General features: G+C 47.3%; 1 protein-coding gene across 12 annotated transcripts in view; it reads right to left on the reverse strand.

The window, feature by feature from the left end:
- Positions 1 to 2,197: 2,197 nt before the first annotated feature.
- The window catches only part of LOC142898329 (focal adhesion kinase 1-like), a 50,036-nt gene continuing 27,815 nt past the window's right edge, over positions 2,198 to 24,418 (reverse strand). For 8 of the 12 annotated variants that reach the window (XM_076041232.1, XM_076041228.1, XM_076041225.1 and 5 more), the window contains 18 exons: positions 23,858 to 23,955; positions 23,640 to 23,724; positions 23,413 to 23,513; positions 23,150 to 23,265; positions 22,846 to 22,946; positions 22,284 to 22,373; positions 21,994 to 22,198; positions 16,587 to 16,698; positions 11,510 to 11,587; positions 10,904 to 11,092; positions 10,532 to 10,657; positions 8,650 to 8,712; positions 6,343 to 6,382; positions 6,014 to 6,117; positions 4,265 to 4,420; positions 3,212 to 3,292; positions 2,996 to 3,081; positions 2,198 to 2,537 (listed from right to left, as the gene is read on the reverse strand). In XM_076041232.1, coding sequence (XP_075897347.1) covers positions 2,411 to 2,537; positions 2,996 to 3,081; positions 3,212 to 3,292; positions 4,265 to 4,420; positions 6,014 to 6,117; positions 6,343 to 6,382; positions 8,650 to 8,712; positions 10,532 to 10,657; positions 10,904 to 11,092; positions 11,510 to 11,587; positions 16,587 to 16,698; positions 21,994 to 22,198; positions 22,284 to 22,373; positions 22,846 to 22,946; positions 23,150 to 23,265; positions 23,413 to 23,513; positions 23,640 to 23,724; positions 23,858 to 23,955 — 1,958 coding nt within the window. In that variant the 3' untranslated portion in view covers positions 2,198 to 2,410. The remainder of the gene's footprint in view (positions 2,538 to 2,995; positions 3,082 to 3,211; positions 3,293 to 4,264; positions 4,421 to 6,013; positions 6,118 to 6,342; positions 6,383 to 8,649; positions 8,713 to 10,531; positions 10,658 to 10,903; positions 11,093 to 11,509; positions 11,588 to 16,586; positions 16,699 to 21,993; positions 22,199 to 22,283; positions 22,374 to 22,845; positions 22,947 to 23,149; positions 23,266 to 23,412; positions 23,514 to 23,639; positions 23,725 to 23,857; positions 23,956 to 24,418) is intronic. The other 4 variants (XM_076041235.1, XM_076041229.1, XM_076041236.1 and 1 more) reach the window with 2 other exon arrangements.

Raw genomic sequence — 24,418 nt, forward strand, 5'->3', positions numbered from 1 at the left:
AACGGCAACACGGTGGGCTGCTGTACCGGCTACGACCTCTGCAACTTCAGCGGCGCGCAGTCGGCTCACGCACACACCTCGCTGCTGCTACGGCCGCTGCCGCTGCTGCTGACTGCAGGTGCGCTACTACTGCGCTCATTCTGAGGTGGCCACGCCCCCTGGAGGCTGCTCCGGAGGGAGTTTTTCTAATTTATAACATGTTAATGGATACAGTGGCGGGCCGTCAGGGCCAGCTAGACCTATGTGAAGATGATGTAATGTGTAAGTGTGATTCTCTACGGATTCGCGAGCCGTGGTGTCACATTGTAATATGAGGTGTATTCATTTAGGGTGGACTAAATATGAAGTCACTAGTGGCCTCGGCGTGAAATACATAACCCGCCACTGAACTGATATATATTGATATTTGACTCTGTATTTGTATATATGTTTCATTCTCACTCTTGTGCTTTTATGGATGTCTAGTGGAATAACCCTTTTTTATGCATTGTGTAACGTATCGCGCGTTACAGCAGTATGGTTTCAATATGTGTGAAATTGCAGAATCTTTGTGCAGAAATTAGTTAAAAATTGAACGGATTAAAACCAGTGGGACACAGTTATTGAATGATCTAAACCAGAGACAGACCTGGTTCAAACATTACACTTCTATTTTCCCATCTCTAGAAAACAAAAGTGGGCGGGGACTGTCAATTTGTCATTATCTTTTTTAATTATCATTTCATTGTTTTCTTCCTCCTATTTGACAAGAAGGCCGTTGGCCGAGAAGACAAAATAAAAACCAGTGTTTACTAGAACGCGATCTGTACAATTCACCAGTGGAACACACCAGCATAGCTTACAATATACCCACATGAGCAGATTTACACAACGACAAGGGAATAAAATAGATTGTTGGATTTTTCCTTTTAATCCCTGATGAAACCCGAAATTATTGTCACTGCTGGCTAACACATGGAAACACAAATCGGGATAAAAATGACGTCAAAAAAATTTTTTTTTGTCCTTTTTCTTTTTTTTTTTGCTGTGCAAATATGCTTGTCTCCATACCAATTTATCATGCTATACCAGTTCGGTCATCAGTACGATTCATAGGGCAGACTGTTGTACTCCACGGTTGGGGTTGACGTGAACAAAGATGTGTGGTTTTTGAGTCTTTAAGACAAGTTCTGGTCACATGGCTCTACACCTCGTCTGTGATTGTTTCTCTGCTGCTAACACAAATGATAAGAGTGAAGCCTGAAAATGGCACGAGATTTGTCACACTGGGAGGTGAGGGAGGGGGCGGGGGGGCAGCTCAAATTGCGGGAGCAGCTTGAATGGTTTTATTTTGGGGGACAGAGAGGGGATTGTTCTGAAAAGTTCCCTCATTTGTCCAGCGCTGATTCATCATTCAGTCGCCCCCAAAACACTTTGATTTTCTTTTTGAAATTTTGGATTGATTATCAGTACGGCGGCAGAAGAACGTGACACGACAGAAACATGGAGCCAGCCAATAAAAACGTGAGATGTCGCTTGGGCGTCGGTAGGGGATTCTGATCCTGCCTGCAGCCACCACACGGGGGCGCATTCTTCACATTTGGAGTCTTAAAAACCTGCTCGGAGGCAAGCGGAGGAAGACTTGAGGGAGGAGAGGGAGGGGGGAAGGTAAGAGGGGAGGGAAGAAGGAAGGAAGGAAAGAAGGAAGGAAGGAAGAAGGGAGGGAGGGAAGGAAGAAGGAAAGCAGGAAGAGAGTGTATTCTTTCTTCGGGTAGCAGACTGGCACTCGACAAGTTTCAGTTATGTTCAGGTGTCCTGCGTCAGGCATCAGTGTCCATAAATAAAACCAGGGTTGGCAGGCACAGGGAAGACTGGGGTGTGAGGGTTGATGGAGCAGTGGGAGGCGGCCTGACGGGAGGGGTTCACATCGACAGGGTCAAAACACGATATCAACAAAACGTCCGAGTCCGTTCCCGCGGCCAAGGCTCATGATGCAGACGGACGTGGCGCAGTCCCATCACCGTCCCATGGCTTTGGCTGAGGGGGGAAGGGGAGGAGGAGGGGGTGTGTGGTTTCCAGCAGCAGCTCCTCCTCTTCCTGTTGATATATTCCAGTTCAAAGGAGAAGGAGCTGCCAGGTCCCTGATTCAGGAAGGGCTTTTGCTCTGTTGTTGATGTTGTTGGTTTTTTTGGATATGAAAAGTCACAGTGGTGGAAAGTTTGTTTTTTTTATCCCGCTGCGGTTCACTCAGGACTCGACAGGTGGCGTCGCTCCGAGAAGAGGGCGGAGCCACCGCGTTCTTCCCATGGCTCCATTCACCTCCGAACCCAAACATCCGACCTCAGTCGCTCAAGAGTCTCTGGTTCTCCTCTGAAAACGCCAACAGACCGGCTCCCATTGGTCAGCGGAGCTGAGGTGGGGGGGGGGGGGGCTAGTGTGGGCGGGAGTGAGCCATCATCTTGAGCCGCGATTGGTCGATGACGTCCAGCAGGTTCTTGGCGTCGACGGCGAGCGCGTGAGCTGCCGTCAGCATCTGCTTCTTGTAGTCCTGCTGGAGGCTGAGACGGAGGAAAAGCCAGCGTCGATTAGTGTTGTGGTTCATCATCAACCACATCGGCACAAAGGTATTTGAATGAGGGAGTCGAGAAACACAGTATTTTAATGAGAGGTCCAGAGTGTAGAACTTCATGATTTCCTATCCGTAGTTCATTGGCAAACTCAGGAGGGGGAGGGGGGCGCAAAAGAGTGCTGCAATCTAAGATGTAGCCTCTTGATGTTGCTGTTTTCTCCCAAAATCTCCAAATATTACATACTCAACCATTTATAAATAGAAGGTTGTGAATTATACAGTATAATAAAAAAAAGAAATCTCATTATTTCCTCAGTACAATATATTTGCACAGTTACACTTTAAAAAAGTGCCTTTGAATGGCAGGAAACTGTTATTAGATATGAGTAAATAAGGATAATCTTGTCGAACGTAGATCCCGATTTCCTCCAACAACGCTTTACGTACCTGGTCATTACATACTGTTGGGCTAACTTCATTTTGGCAATCAGCTCCGCCAGGTCCGAGTTGAGCAGCTTCTGCGCCATCTCGATCTGTTGCAGGAAAAAACCACAGCAACTAAAACCTTCCCAAGGCCAATTTATTTATTTTGGGTTGCGCGGCACCAAAACCGGTGAAGCGGGCGGGACAAGACAAGACGAGGCAAGACGAGGCAAGACGAACCTCTCGGTGCATGCTGGCCGGAAGCTGCGGTAGAGTCTCATCCACCGTGGCCAGCAGCGTCCTCAGAGCCAGGCCCACGTCCTGGAAGAGCCAGAGTCAAGCACTCAGCACAGGAAATTGGCAGTGAAGCAAAACAGTTTGCCAGCACAGATGTCCTCGAGAGCAGAGGTTTTCAAAGTGTGGGACAGTGAGCCTCCCCTGTATTTTTGTAAACATCGTTTGCATGTTCTTGAACACATTTTTAAAAAACATTTTAATCATCTTTGTTGGTGTTTTTTTTTTTTTTTTTTAAATCTCTGAAAATTGGAGTATTTGTGACAGTATTAGTGGCCTTACTTACTTTGTCTTATGATTTAAATGATCCGGAAACCACGTTTTGCTCAACGAGGTCCCCTACATGAAGGTGGTGTGATGTGTAAGTGGAATTTTCAATGGTTTCTAAAACCGTGGTGTCATATTTGGGGGTAAAATGAGGCGTTTAGATTTAAGGTGGACTAAACATGACGTCACTGATGGCCGATAGGCATGAAATGCACGCCGCCTTGGTATTTAGAGCCAAACGTCTCGATGACTGTATTCTGTGACCGCAGTTCATTAAGTTTCCTTTTAAAATAAATAAATAAATGAATTAATGAAATCCCGCGACTTGGTCGTTAAACTTGGGAGCTTAGTTTCAATACGACGCCGCAGTTTACGTGGCCCTGTCGTGTCGTAAAGCCAGCACCTTTTTGCAGATAACACACTGTGGCGGCGAAGCAACGGACGAAAAGACGAATTTTAAATAATCAGGGTCATGCTTCCTCCGTCGTCTGCTCGCCTCGGACTGGCTGTCCTCTCTCGCTTTTCACGCAAATACTAAAAATCGACCCATTTTACCCCTGTAGTTCGCTAACCAGATGTATTTCCTTCCCCCATTTTCATTTTTTTCCTCACACCGAGTCCTCTGGCGCCCCCCAGTGGAGGCACATTGCGTCACACTTTAAAAACCGCTGCTCTAGAGCTCAGCTTGCTGTCAAGAGAGTAGGAGGCGGAGGAGAAGCACTGTTGCATCACCTTGACCATGGGGACGTACTCCTCCGGCGGGGCCGGCTGGATCTTGCTCGACATCTCGATCACAGCTTTGACCAGCCCCGTCACGTTCTCGTACACTTTGTCGTTGGAGCGGTCCAGGTTGGCGGTGGGGGGCGGGCTGATCTCCTGGGGCTGCAGCTGGACAGTTGGGAGGGATCCATCATGAGTGACGGCCTAGTGCAGGCAAACTACGGCCCGGGGGGAACCATATGCGGCCCGTTAAGCTCTTTAATCCGGCCCGCCGAACTTGAAACTATATTAGTAAACCGTATTAATGTTTTAGTTTCCCTCCGTTCTCTCTTGCGTTTTCTTTGCACGGCGATGATGACATCCTGAAGAATAACATAACTCTAAATTACTTTTAAATAGCAGTAACTGGCAGTACCAGAAAAAATTCAGTTTTTAAAGAGTCACTTCAAGAAACAAAGGACGTCAAAGAGATATTTTGTTGGGATGGTTTTGTTCATTTTCAATTGACAATAAAGCACATGTTTTCAACACATCCCATGATGTATCTTTTTCTCCTATGAGGTGGGTCACCAAAACACTCCATCCATCTGCTGCTGCTCCGGCCCATCTGACACATTTTAGAACCCATTGTGGCCCACCAGTCAAAAAGTTTGCCCACCCCTGCTCTAGTGTGTGTGTGTGTGTGTGTGTGTGTGTGTGTGTGTGTGTGTGTGTGTGTGTGTGTGTGCGCGTGTGGTGATGGCACAGACGGACTGGATAATGTTCAGGATTCTTCTGTTGATTTTTTTTTTTTTTTTTTAACCAAATCAGTTTCCCCACGATTACAAAGATGTACAGAAAACATCCAATTCCATTCAGCCTGAAGGTACGCGTGAAGTGAATTGTGTAGATGTGAAAATTATAAATAGCAGTCATTGTAATTAAGCTGTTAAAACCATCAAACAGACTCAGTGAGACTCTGGTTAGTAAGTGGACGAGTGGATGCCCGAAAATGTAACTGAGAGCCTCGACGGAAATGATGAAGTCACGTGCAGGTTTATATTTTGACCACTAGATGGTGGTCACAAGCTACTGCAAAGCAATCTAATTAATTTGACGTGGTTGCGGGATTCAGGCACACACTCACAGCCCCCCCGCTGATTTGGACTGTTTGATCAAGGTTTTCACATCAACAAGCGAGACAAAGCAATGAATTAAGGCCTATTCAAAAACAACACATGCCCCTCAAACCTGATAGAAAGCAGGTGTCTGCACAAATGTTCCCTCGTGTTAAACTAGGTAAAAGTATTTGACAGAAGCATCGCCCCTTTGTGACACCACAAAGGGTCTGCTTTAAAGAACTGAGTGTTTTTCCAATTTTTCCACTGACAGACCTGCAGAAACCTGCTGCTGCTATTGTTAGAAAACACAGGGTGAACTTAAGTAAAGGAATTAATGTGCTGGAGACAAGTGGCAGAAGCAAAAGGAGGAAAGGAGCAGGTGGTGATGGTGGGTGGGAACGACGAGTGGACACGGTGATGCACGCAGTGCTGCTGCTGCTGCTTACCCGCCAGGGCTGGGGGGGATCGCCAGTTAGACAGGGTGCAAGAGGAGGAGGAGGGAGAAGAGGAGGAAGAGGGGAGGAGGATGCAGCCAAAGGAAAAGAAGAAAATGTTAACACTTCAAGTTTTGACCATGCAAACAATGTACATTCTTTTAGAACGACCTTTTCAACTCTCTTTTTTTTTAATCCCTTTTGTATGTATTTGTGTGTGTGTGCACCTTGACTCCATCGTTGTAGCATTCTCCAGCATTTAGACAGGCCAGGCTGCCCACCTGGCTCTGGGCTCCAGGTCGAGGAGGCTTCTTTGGGGGGACTACGTGCTCTGCGGGGAAGGAAACACGAGACCAACGTCAGCAAGCTGGACGTGATTTGAGAGACTCGTGTGTATATGTATATATATGCCGAGGGGAGGGGGGACTTGTGATGAGCCTCAGGTGGGCGCTTCAGGAACAATATTTCTACAATTTAATGTGTGTGTGTGTGTGTGTTTTTAACGTTTCTGTTGGTGGTCCGGTGGCTGTGATTACAGACCGGGCCCGTCTATTACCTGCTTTCCCAACGGGCTGGTATATGTGCTGGTTTCCTGCCTGCACAAACAAACAAACAAGCACAGGGAGAAAACGCAGGGTTAGCAAGTGCTCATCCGCACACATAATTAGAAGCTCAGCATGGAAATTAAATGTTCACAGGCGAGGAGGGGAAAAAAAAAAAAAAAAAAACGCCAGCAGAATTTAATTTTCTCGTCACACGACAAAGCGGCAGCTCCATTTGTCTCGCCGACTTCGCCGTCATATCCAAGTTTAAGAGGTGCTGTGTGGGCTGTGTTTCTTATTTCACCGTTTGTTGCTGCTGCTGCTGCTGCTGCTCTTTCCAACTCTGAAATAAACCCCACGGGCTGAATGTCTTTATGATTTGATGGTTGCGAGCTCCAGAGGACACCGCAAAGGGTCCCCAGCGGTTGGAGGAGCGCTACACACGGACTTGGCTGCGGTCTTTTGTTTGCTTTGTGTGAGAAAACAGCGCCGAGGGCTAGCAGAGGAGCTTTCAGAGAGTTCCACCAGCATCAGGAAAACCACCGACACCCACAAATACTTAACTACTGCAACTCACTCACGCACGCACACACTCACACGGAGGAGATTTTCCCACAAACCACAGCCATTCCGACGGGAGGAGCAGGACGAACAAAGATGGATTACAGAGACAAAAATATCTGGACAACAACTCACTTAAAGCCAGGAAATGACAGCAACTTAAACTCTCCTCCTCATCGTCATGTTCATAACTTGTTCATAAGAGCTGTTGTCCCTCATCTTCACAAAACACTTTAGGATCACTAAGCTACGGGTTTGCCCATGACAAGGGCCACCCAAAAAAAGAAAAAAGGAAGAAGAACCATGGTGTTGTACCAGAAATAATTGTGGCTTCTGAAAACAGAGGTGGGTTGACTTGATGAGAATACAAAGTAAAACAAAACAGATTTTTTTTTTGTTGTGTTTCTACGTCCTTCAAAACGGGGCAAACTCTGTTTCAGCCAGCTGTGATGTTTTGGTTTTTTTTGGATGTTGAGTTATTTTTTGCAGCTTGTGTGTAAATCCTTTACTGAGAGTGTTTGTATGGAAGTGCATCGCTGTCACACTAGAAAAAAGAAGGCGCAGTTTCATGACACTACTTGAAACTTTCAAGTTTTTAAGTGATCATTTTCACAATGCAACGTGAAACTATCACGCTATTTTGTGAAACTATCACAAAATAATGTGACAGTTTCACGTTATGACGTGATAACTATCACGTAAAAAAATAAGTAATAAGTAATGATACTGAGCCCTGTTTCTTTCAAGCGTGGCAGCAATGCGCTTCTGTTTGTTTGGTTGCAGGAGTAGCCTCTGGTGACTGAAAACACGGTATTTATTTTTAGTGAAGGATCTCAGGAAGTAGAAAGTGATGACATCAGATCAGAGGCGCTGAACACACTTGAAACATCTTCCTGCTGCCTGGCAACCGCCTGTTGTGTTGAGTCGCCAGGGTAGAGTGTTTGTTTCTGGCCATTAAAAAATATTCAATACTATCACATATAATTTGCAAATTGTCAAACTAACTGTCAGAGGTCTACACGTTGCGCATTTATTCTTTCTTAGGTTGAATTTCCGCTGCATGTTACAGGAGAGTCCCTCCAGTTTCTGGCTCCAAAACTGAAAACACCCTGCTAGGTCGGGTTTGCGCCTAAACCATAATTAAGTGCGTAAAACCTTTGATTAGCATTTTTTTTTTACAGCCCTGGGGTAGCGGCAGCAGCAGCGACGGCGCCCGCCGCTTTCACTTTTTTTGGCTGCCCAAAAAAAAAAAAAAACCCAAAAAAACCAAAGGCAGGAAGGAGAAGGAGTCTGCAGCAGTGAGACACAGGAGGCGAGGAAAGGGAGAACGAGTGTGTTGGGAAATGTAAAAATGCAATGCGATTAAAAAAAAACGTCCTCTAACGGTGCTCCCCCCCCTCCCCCCCTTTTTTTTTTTCCCCCTTATACATATTTACACTGCTGGACATAAACAGTGTTCTAATAATAACTTTGGATGTTCTGGGAATTCTCTGACCCCTCATCACCCTCCTCCCCTCACCACCAGGTCACTTCCTGCCTCTGGATCAATCTCCTCGGCTCTAATCAAAACAAAACGCACGCTGCAGCCAGTCGATGGGGGTTCCATCGACATTGGTGTCCTGCCGGCGTACTACACCTACGTGCCACACTTTGACCGTGTGCCGGGCGCAAAGTGTTTTATTTTCAAAGCAGACAGACGTGAGATGGACGAACGGATGGATGGATGGATGGATGGATGGAGATGAGAATAAATAACTCACTGGAGGTTGGAGTCCTCCCTCGTCCCGGTCCAGACTCCCTCTGGAGCTCCGCGAGTCTGGCTTCTGAACGCACACAAGAAAAACAGAGCGCGTGTTATTTAAAGCGACATGAAAAATGACTTGAATCACTCAGAGGCAGCAGTTTTCCCAGAGATCCAAGAATGACTAACGCTGACTTCCTGTTGCCCCTTGATTCCAGAGATAAACTCTTAAGGCATTCTTCAACATTTCAAACGATATAGTCTTTAACGAAAGTTAGGAAATTGCACGCACGCAACAACAACTACTCATTAGAGCTTTAACACACAGAGCTGCATTATCCAAAAGCTTTTCGAATGATTTTTCCAGACTTTCTGCCCTAAAAACCACAACGACAACGCACAGAAACTCTCTGCTCCGTACCAGTTTTCCCAGACAGGACTTGAAGACCAGCATTGCCATTTCATCAACGCTGCCCGACGATCTCGGCTGCCGTGGTGTCTAAGATGCTGCTCGGTCTCCCACCCTGTCGTCTCTTCCCCTCTCTGCCTGCCAGACGCTTCATCAAGACATCCAAACTTCTGGCTTCCTGCCTCTAAGCTCACTTATGACTGACTCTGACGCACGGCGGTAGGCGGGGGGCGAGGGAGAGGAAGGGAGGGAGGGAGGGAGGGAGGGCGGGAGGAGAGAAGGAGCGGCTGCCAACGAGCCATCAGTGGTGAGACACCTTCTCTTTTCCCAAACCAGCCCTCTTTTCCCAAACCAGCCCTCTTTTCCACTGTTTTCCCTCCCTCAAGTGACAAAGTTATAAAAAAAAAATATATCCCGTCATCTCGGCGCAAGCACACACACACACACACACACACACACACGCGAGCGCTCATCAGTAAATTTGTGTGCTGTCACTTAGTGGTTGTGGCTCAGAGAACGGCAGTCTTGACTGGGTTTGTCCGATTTTTTAAGCCTATCATTAAGCCGGAATTTGCACAGGCCACACCTGCCTACAAATTCAGAAATGCACACACGCACGCGCACGCACACGCACACGCACACGCACACGCACACGCACACACACAAATTCTGCAGCAAAAGCACTAGGACGGCTCCTTCGAATCGCTGTTCGCAGAAACATATGACTAACTAGAAAAGTCCCGTCCTTCTTCCAGCGTGTGTGTGCGTGTGTGTGTGTGTCCTGGAGTGTGACTCTTAACCTACTGACACAGCAGCACGACAGCTAACGTTGCACGTTTCCTCCAAATACCGCAGCACGCAATTATGTGAAACATTCACGTTTTTTCGTGATAATTTTCAAGTTTTTTTGCAATAATTTTCAAATCATAACACAAAACTGTCATGTTATTTTGTGAAATGATCACGAAATAACATGACAGTTTGCAGTTATAAAGTGAAAATGATGAAAAAGTATAATGTGATACTGAGCCCTGTTTTTCTCTAGTGTTGGAAAGCAATGCACTTCGTTTCCCCCAAATACCGCATCAGCGAGCAAATCTTCAATTTCCAAAATTCCACTCACATTGAGATTCAAGTGCAGGGATTGATAATAATTCCAGGAGTGACAAACACGGCAACACACAACATGCACCACTCTACCAAGAAAATACAGCACGACTGACAGGAAGACAGCGTTGCATCACGGGTCACGATAACAAACTGCAGCATGCACAAGGTCACACAAAGGTCATCAAGCTCCTGTTTTTTTCTCTAATCATCGCGGCCGCGAAATGACCTCTGCTGTTCGTGGGTTGTTACCTCTTTTTTTAAAAAAAAAAAAAAAAAAAAAGGGCCTCTGTGTGTGTTGTGTTTTTCCAAGTGTGTGTGTGTGTGTGTGTGTGTGTGTGTGTGTGTGTGTGTGTGTGTGTGTATTCTCCGCTGCGTGTGTTACCAGCAGCCTCTCCTCCTGCTCCAGCCACCTCTGGTCCTCCTCCATCTGCTGCTGCTGCATCATCAGCTGCTCCTCCATTAACAGGCACTGCTGGCCTACACACTGCTGCATGTTTACTGCCCTGTCCTACACACACGAAGACACGCACACACACACACACAGACAAATACATACGTGCAACAAAAGACAAACACAACCACAGACATGCACAAAAAACACGATACACGCGGTCACAAATGAGGCGAAACCCAAAGCAGACTCATAGACTAAAATGAGAGGCTGCACTGGTAACAATGATTCACACACTCTCACACACACACACACACACACACACACACACACACGCACACACGCACACACACACAGTTTTACCTCCATCGCGGAGCCCCACAGTGCCATGTCGTGTCCGTGCGGCTGCTGGGGGTGCTGGGCGTGCGAGTGCGTGTGCACGTGGTGGCGGGGGTGCGTGTGTGCGTGGTGCGTGTCCATCATGGCGGCCGGCGGTGGGTAGAGGGCGCTGGGCACTGATGGGAGGGTGTGAGGCCCCGGGTAGCCCGCCATCTGAGCCGCCGCCGCAGCAGCAGGAGAAGAAGAAATTCAAGATTCATTTGGTTTCCGTCATCGTAGGTCCTCTTAAAAATACGTTCATTCAATGAACGTGTGCCTTCTGTGAGGTCACAAGGGGCACGGTTATGTGGTCCCAGGTTGTTTGGCAATGCCGCCAGCCAGCTATGGCTGTAAACAGAGGGCTAAATATGATGATTCCTGGAGTATTTTTGGAGCTTGTGTAGGCACAGGACAAGTAAACTGGTACAATATTGGACTTTTAAAATGTTGCAATCAACTTGATTTAGCAGTTGTTCTTTTTTAAAATTTTGAATTAGAAGCAAAAATAAGGAAATATTTCTGAATCACAGTTATTGCACAGTTATTACACATTCTTAATCCATGCGAAAACAGCTGCATCTGTCCATGTACCTGGTAGTGTCCAGGATGCTGGGATCCGGGGTAAAAGCCTTCACTGGAACGAGGACTTGGGTAGCCTGGTCTGCTGGGCTGCAGAGGGACAGAGAGGAGAAGAACCATGAGAGAAAACTTTAATGCACACTCGGTCGTCCACGGTGCTCAACGTCGGGGAAACTGGATCATTCAAGAAGGTCGACACACACAAAACTCTCCGGGAGCTGTTTGTGTGGCTGTGTTAGCTGTCAATCAACAGGAGGAGAAAACACCCACTGGGCTGCAAGTCCACCAAGCTGTTAGTCCGTCTGGCGCCGACTGTCGTCGCAGTGTCACAAACACAGATTAAAAAACAAACAAAAAAAACTACAAAACAAAAAACATGAGTTCCTGGCATGAGCTGCGTTTTAGTCAGGTGGGGGGGTTGTGTGGTTAGATGTCATGTATGTTTGTGTGGGTTGTGTGTTCACCAAAGACCAGAAGAAGGTGCGGCGTGAAAATGTCTTTGCTCGCTAAAACACAAGTTCTTGCTGAAGCCGCAGCCTCGTTTTGTTTTGTTCCTCGTCTGGATTTCTGGTGATTTGTACGGAATCACAGGAGTGTCAAAATTAGAAATAAATCAGTGAAAAAAAAAACCCAGAAATGAATATGTAAATATAAACAGGAGTAAATAAAAGAAAAAAGAAAAAAGAAATATAAAGAGGAATATTAAAAAATATATAGAAATATAAAGTTACATTTTGTCATTGCAAAAGACGAATGGAAAAAAAACACATGTTTTTTTCATTTGGCTTTTCCTTTTGTCCATGTTTTATTTCCCATTTTGTCTTTGCTTTTTCCTTTTGTATTTGCTCTTACCAGATGGACTGGGCTGTCAATCAAATGGGTTTGGGCGTGGGCTTTCCGACCAGGATGAGTAGTCAATACTTTATACCTCCGTGTAGTTTTGCGAGCGTACTTCCTTTTTTCCTCATTTTGCCTCAGCTGAGCAAGATGTTAGATGCTAGCCATGGAGCAACCAGGTATCGACTACTAATCCTGGTCGGAAAGCACAAAAATATGCCTTTATATTTCTTTACTTTTTTAAAATCTATTTCTCTTTATATTTACTTTTTATTTATATTTTTATTTATTCGTCGATATATTCACACATTTATTTTTTTATTTTTTTTAACATATTTATTTTTTAATTTTGGCCCTCCTGTGATTCCATAGATTTGTTGGGATGAAGCTGCTGAAGGATGACACAGTTTCCCCCACTGGAGGACGACTGGGGACATCGACTGTCATGACGTGAGCGACTCCTTTGTTTTTTTTTTCCTTTTGAAAGACGTCAGAGCAGCAACCTCTACCTTCCACAGTCTCTCATAGCAGCTCTGTCTGGACCACACCTCCCATCGGCAAGACGGGACACGCAGGACGGACAGGGCGGGGGGTGGGGGGGGGGGACAGACAGAGGCAGACAAGACATAGATACACTGAGATAAACTGAGATGAGAGAGGAACAGCGGGTTGGCCTGACAAAAAGGCTCCTTCACGTGAAGTCATATACACAAACATTGCATGATGGAGTTTATATCGCTCCCCAAAATGATTAAATGCCCCCCCCCCCAAAAAAAAAAGGTTTGGAGACAGAGGTTTGGAAAAAAAATAGAACACAAGGATCACAGAAACACAGACAGTCTGGGAGGGAGACAGGGTGGTCACATCGTGCTGTGATAGAAACTTTCTGTTTGAGTATTTCATCAATGAATGAATGAAAATAAGGTCTCTGGATTGAGCTGCAGAGCCACTTTTAGTCGTGACTGTGCAGCTATCAGCCGTGACCATGAGACAGAGCAGCGGCTGCTCGCAGGTAGGCTGACGTTGAGCGACTAAATATCACTCGACATCATTCAGTTTCATTCAGTTTCATTTTCCTCCCAGTTTTTCATCTGGTTATGAGCGACTGGCATGCGTTGCTTAGTCCAGGACTGACCTCCCGTCTCATACAATGCCGCAGTTTGAAAACCACTACTGTTGATCGCAATACAGTTCATGTGCATGTGAGGTGGGAAACCATCATTATCTGTTTATGTGCTTTATTATTTTAACACTGAAGGCACCAAGTCCTATTTACGTTTCCTGATTTTATAGTTTTCAAGCACAAATAACTGATCAACTAACTGGAAAGGTATATGGAAGAGAATTTGGGCTACAAGAAGAGAAAAAGAAATAACAAGAAATACATTTTTTTCAAGTTTCAATTTTGAGAATAGAAAAGTCGAAATTTTGTGATTAAAGTGGAAGTTTTGGAAGTTTCGAGAATAAAGTCAAAATTTCATGATTAAAGTTTAAATTTCGTGATTAAAGTGAAAATTTCGAGACTAAATCGAAATTTTGTGATTAAAGTCGAAATATTGAGAATAAAGTGGCTTAGTGGAATACTTCCGTTTTCACCAGTTTCCTGTTTACTTCAACTTTATTCATGAAATTTCAACTAAAAACTCGAAATGGAAACTTAATAGAAACCTGTAATATTTTTTTTCTTTTACTGGCCCTAATCCTCCTTCATGGGGTTGAGACTTTCACTCGGTGCAGGACAGTCAGGACATTCAGTCCTGCACTGACAGCAGGGTCGGCCACCAGCACCGTCCCACATGTACCGCTGGCCGGCTACCAGCAACTGGGTCAAGGTGATGGGGAGCCGGCTATGCGTAAACAGGATTAAGGAGATGGACCCTCCAGCTCGCTATTCATATATTTATAGTAAGTGTGAATTCTTCACACATTCTCACAAGATCCACGAGCACAAAGGCAGCCACTGCTGCTATATTTAGATGGATTTGCAGCAGCATTAAGTTCTGGGAATCACTGCTTTTACTCAACAGTACAGTGTTGCGGTTGTTCAATGGGTCTGACTGTTTCCTGTAGCCCTGGAATCAGATGCAACACGCCGAGCACACATTAGCAAGACAGCATTGATTCATAATGGAGGACACACAACAATATCCAGTGCAAAAACACGGCAACAGCACAGCAACAGCACGTTTAGCTTCCGTTCTGTCTTCCTGCTAGAGTTTCCGCTTTGTGTATTTAGCCTTTTGCATGTTAAGGCACAAATCAAGGGGGCGGCGGTGAGCAACACCTGGCTGGGGCTGCAGCCATGGGAAGGGTGTCTGTACCCTCTGTGAGAGGGTGAAGGATGGACCTTCCTCATCCTAGGGAGTTTGCTGACGCATAATCACAGCAGAAAGCAGTGTTAACGTGATTGTGACGTAATATGCAACGTTTAATAGGCCTGCAAGGCCATGAGTAATTTCAAACAGCCGGTCGGTCTGCAGGTATTATTCCCCATTAGCAGCAAGTCAACCGCAACTCAATGTTGCAACTTTTTGGGATGGAAATCTTTTACATTTGTGAGTCAGAACTTCATTTTATTATCATTAGTAGTAGGAGTCAGAAAATCAAATAAATGAACAGCACCTGCACAGGGCTGTGTGAGGGGTGGGAGCGGCAGGGCGAGCAGCTAAGAGGAGGCTCTGCCCTGGACTGAGTGGTGAGCTGCTGTGGTCGCTGTGAGTGCAGGCGGGGTAGGGAGGGGGATGAGGGAGGGGGATGAGGGAGGGGGATTCCGCGGGCACGGCCAAGAGCCCAGCGGGGGCAGGTGACATGACGGCACGGCGGGGGACTGGCGTGGGACCCCGGCGCTAGACAGGCTGCTGGGGGGGGCTAACGAGGAGGAGGAGGGGTTGTGGAGAAGGAGGAAGAGGAAGAAGGAGGAGGAGGAGGAGGAAGAGAAGGAGGAGGAGAAGCAGGAAGAGAAAGAGAAGAAAGAGGAAGAGGAGGTTGAGGATGTGCTAGTTGGGATGGCAGTGATGGTGAAGACAGACAATTCTGGGCGGGGCTGCAGGGAGGAGCGACCGCTGGGCTGCAGACAGACAGACAGACAGACAGGCAGACAGGCAAGCAGGCAGGCATGCAGAGAACGGAGAGCTGGATCTGAAGGAGGCATGGTGACAGACGGAGAGAGTGAGTGAGGTGGGCAGACTGAGAGGGAGGGGTGTGGGTGGGGGGGCGACACCCAGGAAGTAGCGGCGGTGGAAAGGAGGCGGCCAATCTTTGTTGGAAAAAACTGCACCAGGAGGTGTTTTTCTTTTTCGTGTGTGTGTGTGTGTGTGTGTGTGTGTGCGAATATTCGGTGCAAAGGCTGAAGACATGTGGCTCCGGTTGGGCGCAGGAGAAGCCGTTAACAGATGCCAACAGCAGGGGAGGGGGGAGGGGGAGGAGGAGGGGTGAGGCAGCTGGAGCAACAAGTTGGGAGGTGGGAGGTGGGAGAGGGGAGAAGGGGGGGCGGTGGGGTTGAAGTAAGTTGCAGCCTTTTGATGGTGGAGGCAGCTGATTAGGATCCAGATGGAGATGAATGTGAACAACGCGACGGCTGATTCAAGGCTGCAGGAATCTTTCGAGGGAGTTTCTAGAACACTTGAAGGTCTGGAGACCTCCGTGATAGAGAAAAGATTAAACATCACACCGACACAAGAGTTGTTCTGGAATCGGAGAGTTGGAGAAATACTTAAAAAAAACAAACGAAACAAGGCAAATACATGAATGATGAAACTCATGACTGATGGCACTCCTTTGTGTGCCGCCTGTGCTCGTTGGCAAAGACACCGTTCTGTTTGCAAGTTACACTCGGCGTCTACCTCAAAAAACTCATGAAAACAATGCGACAACAGAATCGCATTAGAGAAGTGAAGCCCTCCGTCTTTCATTTCAGCCTGAGCGATCAGATCAGGGCTGCAGAAGGAAGCTGCTGCAAAACCAGCGTTGTACTCAGAAGTTTCAGAACGGTGGAAAATATGACAACGCGTCAATAGTCGTCTGCATGGAAACGCTGAAGGCTGCTGGTGGCGCAGAGCGTTTGGAAAAAGCAAATGATTGATATCTGACGCCACGTCGAAGATGGAGAAAGTCAGAGGTGGTGGAGTGAAATTAAGCAGCACGCAGGACTTCCGGTGTTTCCTCTCACAACTGGCAACCCGCACCAGAACTGCTGTTTATTTTTGTTGATACTTGTCGAAAGACGCGAGCGCGCGGGGGGGGGGTTCCTTACTTTGGGCGGAGCTTCGTCGGAGCCTCCGGAGTCCCAGGAAACGGTGACCTGCCTCCTCATCTCCATCCTGTTCCTCTCCTTCTGCTGGAGCTTCTCCTCCTCCAAGATTGTGCTGCGAAAAAAAAAAAAATCAATAAATACATAATTAAGTGAAGAACAGAAAGAAAAATTCAGGGCCTAACGTTTCTAATGTCCTCCATCTCGTCGCTCGAAACGCAGGAGAGCGCAGAGAGAAAAGGTGACGGATGACGAATGCGAAGCAAAACCAGAAGGATTTGTTCAATGAAACTGTTGTCGCTGTGGATTTTTCAAGCAAAAGAAAAAAAAGGACAACATCTGGAGCCAATCGGCCTTTGGAACTTGCAAAAGCTGCACGGGGATTAATGCGTCACACTCACATTGCCACAGGTGTTACTGTAGATGACCTGCTGGCTGTCTAAAATGCCACGCCAACAACTGAAGTGACAAAATGGTGCAACACATCCACCGATGCACAGCCACAAACGCACGAGCTGGTGCTTTGTGGATGTTGCAAAGAGAAAGCACCCCACGGCAAAACCCACTTCTGTGCGGGTAAGAGTCAAGTACGAGTCACACAACTTTTTCTTCTGCCAACACTAAACATGATGTCAAAACATATTCTACATTCAGAGCAACGATCACCTGAATTCACTCTGACTCGAGTCACAACTGGAACGTTTGTCCGTTAACCGTCAGCCCTCGCTGCCGACGGACGTCGTCTCTGCTCTTTCAAGGAAGCACAACACACACACACACACACACACACACACACACACACACACACAGCGGCGACTCTTGTCGAATACCACGCGAGCCAAGAAACCCTCCGTTCCCCAGACGCGGCACGGCGAGATGGGATCCGGTCTCCGCAGTGACCCTCAGTGACCTCAGTGACCTGCTTCCCTGGGAAAAGTGCAGCTCTGCCAGGACTGGAGCAGCGACAGGCGCACGCTCTCGGTGCTTTTGTGCCTTCTGCGACACCGGCGAGGTCTATTTCTAGACTCTCCTGTTGCCACCCCCCCCCCCACACACACACACACACTGCACCACCCCCGCTGTGTGTGTCTGTCTGTGTGGCTGCTGCAGTGGTGGCACCTGTCCGGCCCGGTCTCCTGTCAGCAGACATCTGCAGCCTCCGTTTGTTTGCGTCAGCGAAGCGTTGAGCGGACGATCAATTGTGTTAGTTGTGTTCATTTATTTAATATTTACAAGCCAAAACTTCATTTAGGATCTGAAGAAACATTATGTTGTTCTGATCTTATCTGTAGAAAACAGTCTGTAAAGACACATCAGCCACATCACTGATTACCAAAGGAAAAAACGGGGACTTTTTATTGCAACAGTCGCTTGACGTCTCCCGCCTCCAACCTTGGCACGTACTGAAGTGTTTTACACCACCACCACCGCCACCACCATCATCATCATCATCGGCACCGCTCCCATTCCAACCTGCGGGCCAACCTGACATCATAGGTTACCAGCCGACGACGTCACGGACGAACGGCGCCAATGACTGTGGCGCTGCCCATGCACCGAGACCCACCTGGTGCCGAGCCCGGTGGGCCAAACTGACGATGCACGGCGCTCCGCGGAGACACGTGACTTTGTGAAATCATCAAATCAATTCCCGTGGAAACACCCCTTCAGCCATCTCATCCAGAAGAGGGGGGGGTAATACAGAAAAGGAAGGAGCTGTCTGTTGTTGCAAACGATGTAGGCGTTGCAATCATATGTGCTGGGACCACAGCTTGAAACCAGCATCGGAATGGTGAAGGAGAAGAAGAACACGTAGACAAAGAAAAATAACTTTTGAAAGACTCACAAACTGCTGATTGTACTGAGATGATGTCCAAAGCTTCACAGAGGACGAAAAGTACCCAAGTGAGCGCCAGTCGTGTGGAAGAAAATGACTTGTCCATGTCAGGGGTCAGAGGTCAGACTGGTTGCAGACCACAGAAAGGCAACGGCGACTCTCTAAACTAAAATTAACCCTTGAATAGCTTTTAGGTTCAGCAAAGGATACGCACGTACATTAATTTTTCCTCTGCTGCACATCCCGGGCTCTTTGTGACAGGATACAGGAAGTGTGAGCTGTGACACTATCTGACCACAGCAGCAGGACACACCGTGACACTGTTCCCTGAACAAAGCCTCAGAACTTTGCTGCCGCTGAAGCCAGTTTTTCCACTGCTACCGAGCTGCAGCAGGCATCTTCTCTGTGAAATAAGGGCTGCAGGAGGACAACCAGACTTTTAAGTGTTGTGCCAGAGAGGTGCCAGTGAGGCATCGGTGCCCTTTGTGACATCATAAGGGGATGTCAATCTATAGTATATATACCACATGTTTTAGTGCACGGAAAGGAAAGGCGGAACAGCATTCGCGCAGCATCCAGTGAACGCAGCCCAATCTGATGATGATGCTCAAACGTTGGCGGAGAAGCAAAAGGACGAGGTGTTAGTTACCTTCAGGGAGAAGACGGCTCAAATCCAATGGAGCCCCACTCAGAGTAAAGAAACGGAGCTGCTAAAAAAAAATCTATTCAAAAAAAAAAAAAAAGTCCACTGTATCAGCATTCGAGCTTCAGCAGTCCTGACGGGAGAACAGTCGCTGCTCCGGGCGACACGGTGACTCAAAGCGTCGGCCTGCGGGGCTGCAGCCCTGCTACCCCACACAGTCCTGGCTGGATGAGAAGATCTGAGCAGTGAAGGGCCTGCGAGCCTCAGCCAACCTCAGCCCGGGCGGGGGAACGCTGCTTTTTCTTTTTCCCCTCCCCAAAAACTTCTTCCATCCCCACCCCCCCCTTCCTCCCTCTGCCTGTTATTTGAAAAGCTGTAGCCCCTGGCAGCTGCCCACTGTGTAAACACACACACACACACACATGCACGCACAAACGCACTCCCTCCAGTAGTAGTAGCTGCGAGCTGCATTCTTGGCAGCAGAGACCCATAATTGATATTAAACTATAACAGGCAGCCAGACTGAAAGCAAAGCAAACTGCACGACCTTATATGGCACCACGACCACTTACCCCCCCCCCCCTAATAATAGCCGCTGACGCCGCTTCCTACGGTCAACGTTGACTGGCGTTTCCAAGACTCTGGTGTTATGGGGGCACGTCGAGGGTCCCTCACCCACCTCCCCTCCCCCACACCAGTCAGGCGACCGTGGCCAATCGAAACAAATGCTCTCAATTTAGTCACATTAGCGCTCGATGCAAGCACTTTTTCCACACCCGAGGTCCCAGCCCGTTAAAGGCCGCCACCGCCGCCGAATCTTGTGGCGCGTGTCGCGGCTGACGAGCAGGCGGCCCTCGGCACGTGTGTTTGCGCGTGTGGTCCGAAGCTCCTCTCAAATCCAGACAAGGAGATGAGGAGGAGAGGAGGACAGGGAGGTCAAGGAGTGGAGGAGTCAAACTCCCGACTGGAGGAGAACCAGGAGGGGTGAGAGGGGAGGGCGACCTTGAGAGTTTTTAGGAGTGTAATCGTGGCAGGAATTTAAGGTGTGAGTCACGCTGGCACTGAGAAAACTCATAAAACCACGGGAATTAAGTGCGCGCGCTGAGATTCCTCCGCTGAGAATGTGCACGATGAGGGAAACGCTGACGGCATCTCGCTGTGCTGTTCTACCCGCGTCTGCTTCAAGTTTACAACATGTGCGAGAAACTTTTAAGCGACGCGTTACGACGACGCGTGTCGCATTACGACTTGGTTTTGCCCCATTTTGCCTCCATCTTCAGCACCATGTTACAACCCAGAGTCCAGAGATGAAGGTTATATAAGACGTCGCCGATATCCGACTTCCAGATGTGTGTGTTTTACCACAAGCCAGTGAAAGTAGAGGATGGAGTTCGCTGAAGGGGCTCAGATTATTGAGGAAAAAATCTGGTGGTAAATTTGTGGATTTTTGCACTGAATGTGAAACTTTTAAACTCCAGCAACTCCTTAAAACACGCACATCAGAAGCGTGTTTTAAGATAAAACTGTGTCTGGATCTAGTGAGATTCACTGTTTTTTCCCAGGTTTATCATCACCTATCTTATCTTTTCTTGACTTGCAAGCACCATAACGCACCATTGCATCACTTGCAAGTGTTTCGAGCAGACTGAAAAGACGTTGATTGGGTTCCACTTCCCTGTCTGGCTGATACAACAAAGCTGCATGTGTCACTCTTTGTGCACACCATGTGTCAGCCCTCCCGCACCATAGGAATAAAATATCCCAGCAGACACAGCTCCTCTAACAGAAAAAAAAAAAAAAAAAAAAAAAAAATCACAAAATATGTGAATTTACAGGCTCATAAACGAAAGAGCATTTCTCATGACCACATGGCCAAAGTCTATAATGGCCAGAGATGAGAGGTTGTGAGGTTGAAAACCTGCTGCAAGGAGTGTTTGGACTGTTAGTCAAACAAATTCATCTGAAATCTGTGGAATCAAGGTCTTTGTCTGCACTTGTGCAGGGAGCAGCTTTTAATCCTCCGACACTGATCTTTTCTGTGTAGAGCGACTCACGCCGCCGTGATGCAACGCGGCTGTTCACGTCAGTTCCAGAAAATCGACACGTCCCTTCACGTCTGCGCCATGGCGGGAGCTGATGAGTAACAGCGGCTGGTGGATCCCCTGCTAAATCCCCCGTCTGTCTCACCTCAGCACCGATCCAACCAGTCAGAAAACCCTGACGCTGTCTCTGTGTCCTCGACCCAGTTTCCTGACCCAGAGTTGATCGACGCTGAATGAACCACCGAAGAAGAAAAGCATAAATCTCCATACAGCTCCACAATGGAAGGCGGCATATTAAAATTGAAATGAACATTGATCTAGGTGGAAAACTCTGGCCCGTGAGCCAAATTTGGCACGCAGTGTAATTATATTTGGTCCGCTAGGCAATAAAAAATGACTACTGAGCTGGCCCGGCAGTATTATACAGCATTATACGTGTACCGCTAATACTACAAATACCAGAATGCTCTGCTGGTATTTTAGCAGACCACTTGGGTTTCCGTTTTAGGGTGCACATCTTTTCAGCGATTCAAACAATATTGTATTTCTCATCCGATTAGGAAGCGTTTTATACTTTTTAATTATTTTACTGCAGTGTTTTCATCAAATACGTACTTGCACTTTCTATTTCCAAGTCTTGGGCTTTAATGTAATATAATGAAACACTTTGGCAAAACAGACAACGAAACGGCGACCCCTGCTGGTTGAAAGGTTGGAAACATAATTTCAGTGACGAGCACGTTGACGTGATCTACAGCTGAGATGAACCATGAAAATAAATGATTTACTTCATTTATTTAACTCACTCCCTCAAGTGTCTGACTGAAACCAACTGGGAGGCTGCAGAAAAAAACACAAGTCTGCAGCTGCGGCTCAAAAACAAATTACCTGAGTTGCGTCTTGAGCTCAGTGAAGTGCGGCCTCTTGCTGGGGTCGTATGACCAGCACTTTGTCATCAGGCTGTAGAGGGTGGGTGGGCACTGGGGGGGCATGGCCAGCCGCTCGCCATTCTCTATCCGGCCGATGACGTCGTTGTTCTTGACGCCCTGGAAGGGCTTGATGCCGAACATCAGGATCTCCCACATGCACACGCCTGTGCACAGAATGGTAACAGGGAACCGGTCACGGCCGGCCCAGGGGGACGACGGAGGGTCTGAACTGTAGGGGGAGCCACTGACCGAACATCCAGACGTCGCTGGCCGTGGTGAAGCGCCTGAAGTTGATGGACTCGGGGGCCATCCACTTAATGGGAAGTTTGCCTTTAGATGCTACAAAATAAAAATAAACCAAAACAACATTTTTCAGCAAGACCCTTTTTTTTTTGTCTATTTAATAAGGCAACCATTAAGTTTTCACAATGTGAGGAGTGTTCTTCCTGGGTTTTTACATCAACAATAGACACGAAGTTACATTAATTACAAATCAAAGTGGGTGAAAATATTCACCAAAATTCCTAAAATAATAGGTTAAATAGAGAACAAATAAATACCAACACAAACACAAACATCCTAAGCGACAATAGTTGCAACATACAGATTATCCATAATCGCAAAATTTTACATATTTGCAAGGTTTACATGAGAACCATCCAAATATCCTTTTCAATTGCATTCTTTTCACACTAAAGTTGCAACGATAACAGCCCCGGTGGTCACTGCTGGACAAAGATGGACTCGCTCACAGACGTGACATTTATAGTGATGAGTGACAGCGAAAAGATTGCACGTTTCGGTTTTTCACCTTTGTAGTAAGAGCTGTCTTCCATGTATCGCGACAGGCCAAAGTCGCCCAGCTTGACGCAGTCGACCGTAGACACCAACACGTTCCGCGCAGCAATGTCCCTGAGGACGGAATGACGGCGAGAAAAATTGTGAGAGGCTGCCGAGCGGACTGGAGGTTATATCACTGAACGTGCAAAGAGACTCATTTGGTTTTTTGGGATTTAGCAAAGATTTAGCAAAGACCATCATCCTCTGGGATGATGATGATTATTACCTATTAATTAAATATATCAATGAGTGACCCATGAGTTGATAAGACCTACCTGTGTACAAATCGCTTGCTCTCCAGATATGCCAGCGCTGTGCTGAGCTGATATGAGTACAAGATGAGACTGGCCAAATCCAGACTGTACTTCCTCACCTGGAGGAAAGACCGCAGCTGCAGGGAGCAAAAGAATGGGAGGACAGGGTTAGAACAAGTGAGGAGGAGTGGATGTCTTGTTGTGTCTTTCTTTGCAATTAAAAAAAGAGGAGTTGCACAGGTCAAAATAAGCTATAAAAGACTCTCAGGTAGTATGTGTCCCACCTCTCCCAGTGTGCAAAGCTCCATGATGATCCAGACTGGGTTCTCGGTGATGACTCCCATCAGCTTCACGATGTGGGGGTGGTCGAACTGACGCATGGTCACTGCAGGGACAGAGACAGTCAGCGAGGGGAAGTTGGTGAGCCTCTCTCTGCTTTTTTCCCCGGGAAATCTTTTCTTTTTTTTAGAGGTCGAGTCACATGACCGGGGTTGAGGAACGGGAATCTTACAGGCTTCTTGGAGGAACTTTTCCCTGACGCTGTCCGATGATGAGTTCTTACACGTCTTGACGGCCACGGAGAGGGCTGGGTTCTCCTGAAGGACACAGAGTTTAACACACTCACTGGTCATCCTGCTAGACGGGCGAAGAGAACTCTACAGGTGGAGGATTTGTTCTAAAATACAGGTTGATCAACAGCTGCATCTTCAGCACGGCAGCACTACATACCGGGCTCATGTACACCCCCTGGTGGACATCTCCAAACTGGCCCTCGCCGATGCAGCGTCCCAACTCGATGCGGTCGCGCTGGATCTCGTAGTCGCGTGCTGAACACACAACACGACACATAAAGACAGGAACACGCACACATGCACGCACGCACACGCGCACACACACACACACACACACACACACACACACACACACACACACACACACACACACACACACACACACACAGACCAGCCAACAAGCACGCATGGGCACACAGGGACGAAACAAACACACAAACACACAAACAAAACATACCTTTGGGTTAGAAACACTCGCATCATGCCTTCAACATTTTTCCCCTCTAGTGAGATTTTAAGGTTGACTAAACTTGTCAGAATCCAGCAGGATTTATAGACCAGAAAAGCTACAATTTGTGCACCATGGTTAAATTTTTTCTCTCCGTTTTCCAAACAGAATTACGGAAGTGCATTGCTGCCAACCTAGAAAAAAAAGAGAGCTCTGTATCACATTATCACGTGAAACTATCACGTTTTTACATGATAATTTTCACATTAT

Source organism: Nelusetta ayraudi, unplaced genomic scaffold (genome assembly GCF_046127955.1).
Source record: "Nelusetta ayraudi isolate G7.1 ecotype Tasmania unplaced genomic scaffold, CSIRO-AGI_Nayr_v1 ptg000063l, whole genome shotgun sequence".
NCBI classification, from domain to species: domain Eukaryota; kingdom Metazoa; phylum Chordata; class Actinopteri; order Tetraodontiformes; family Monacanthidae; genus Nelusetta; species Nelusetta ayraudi.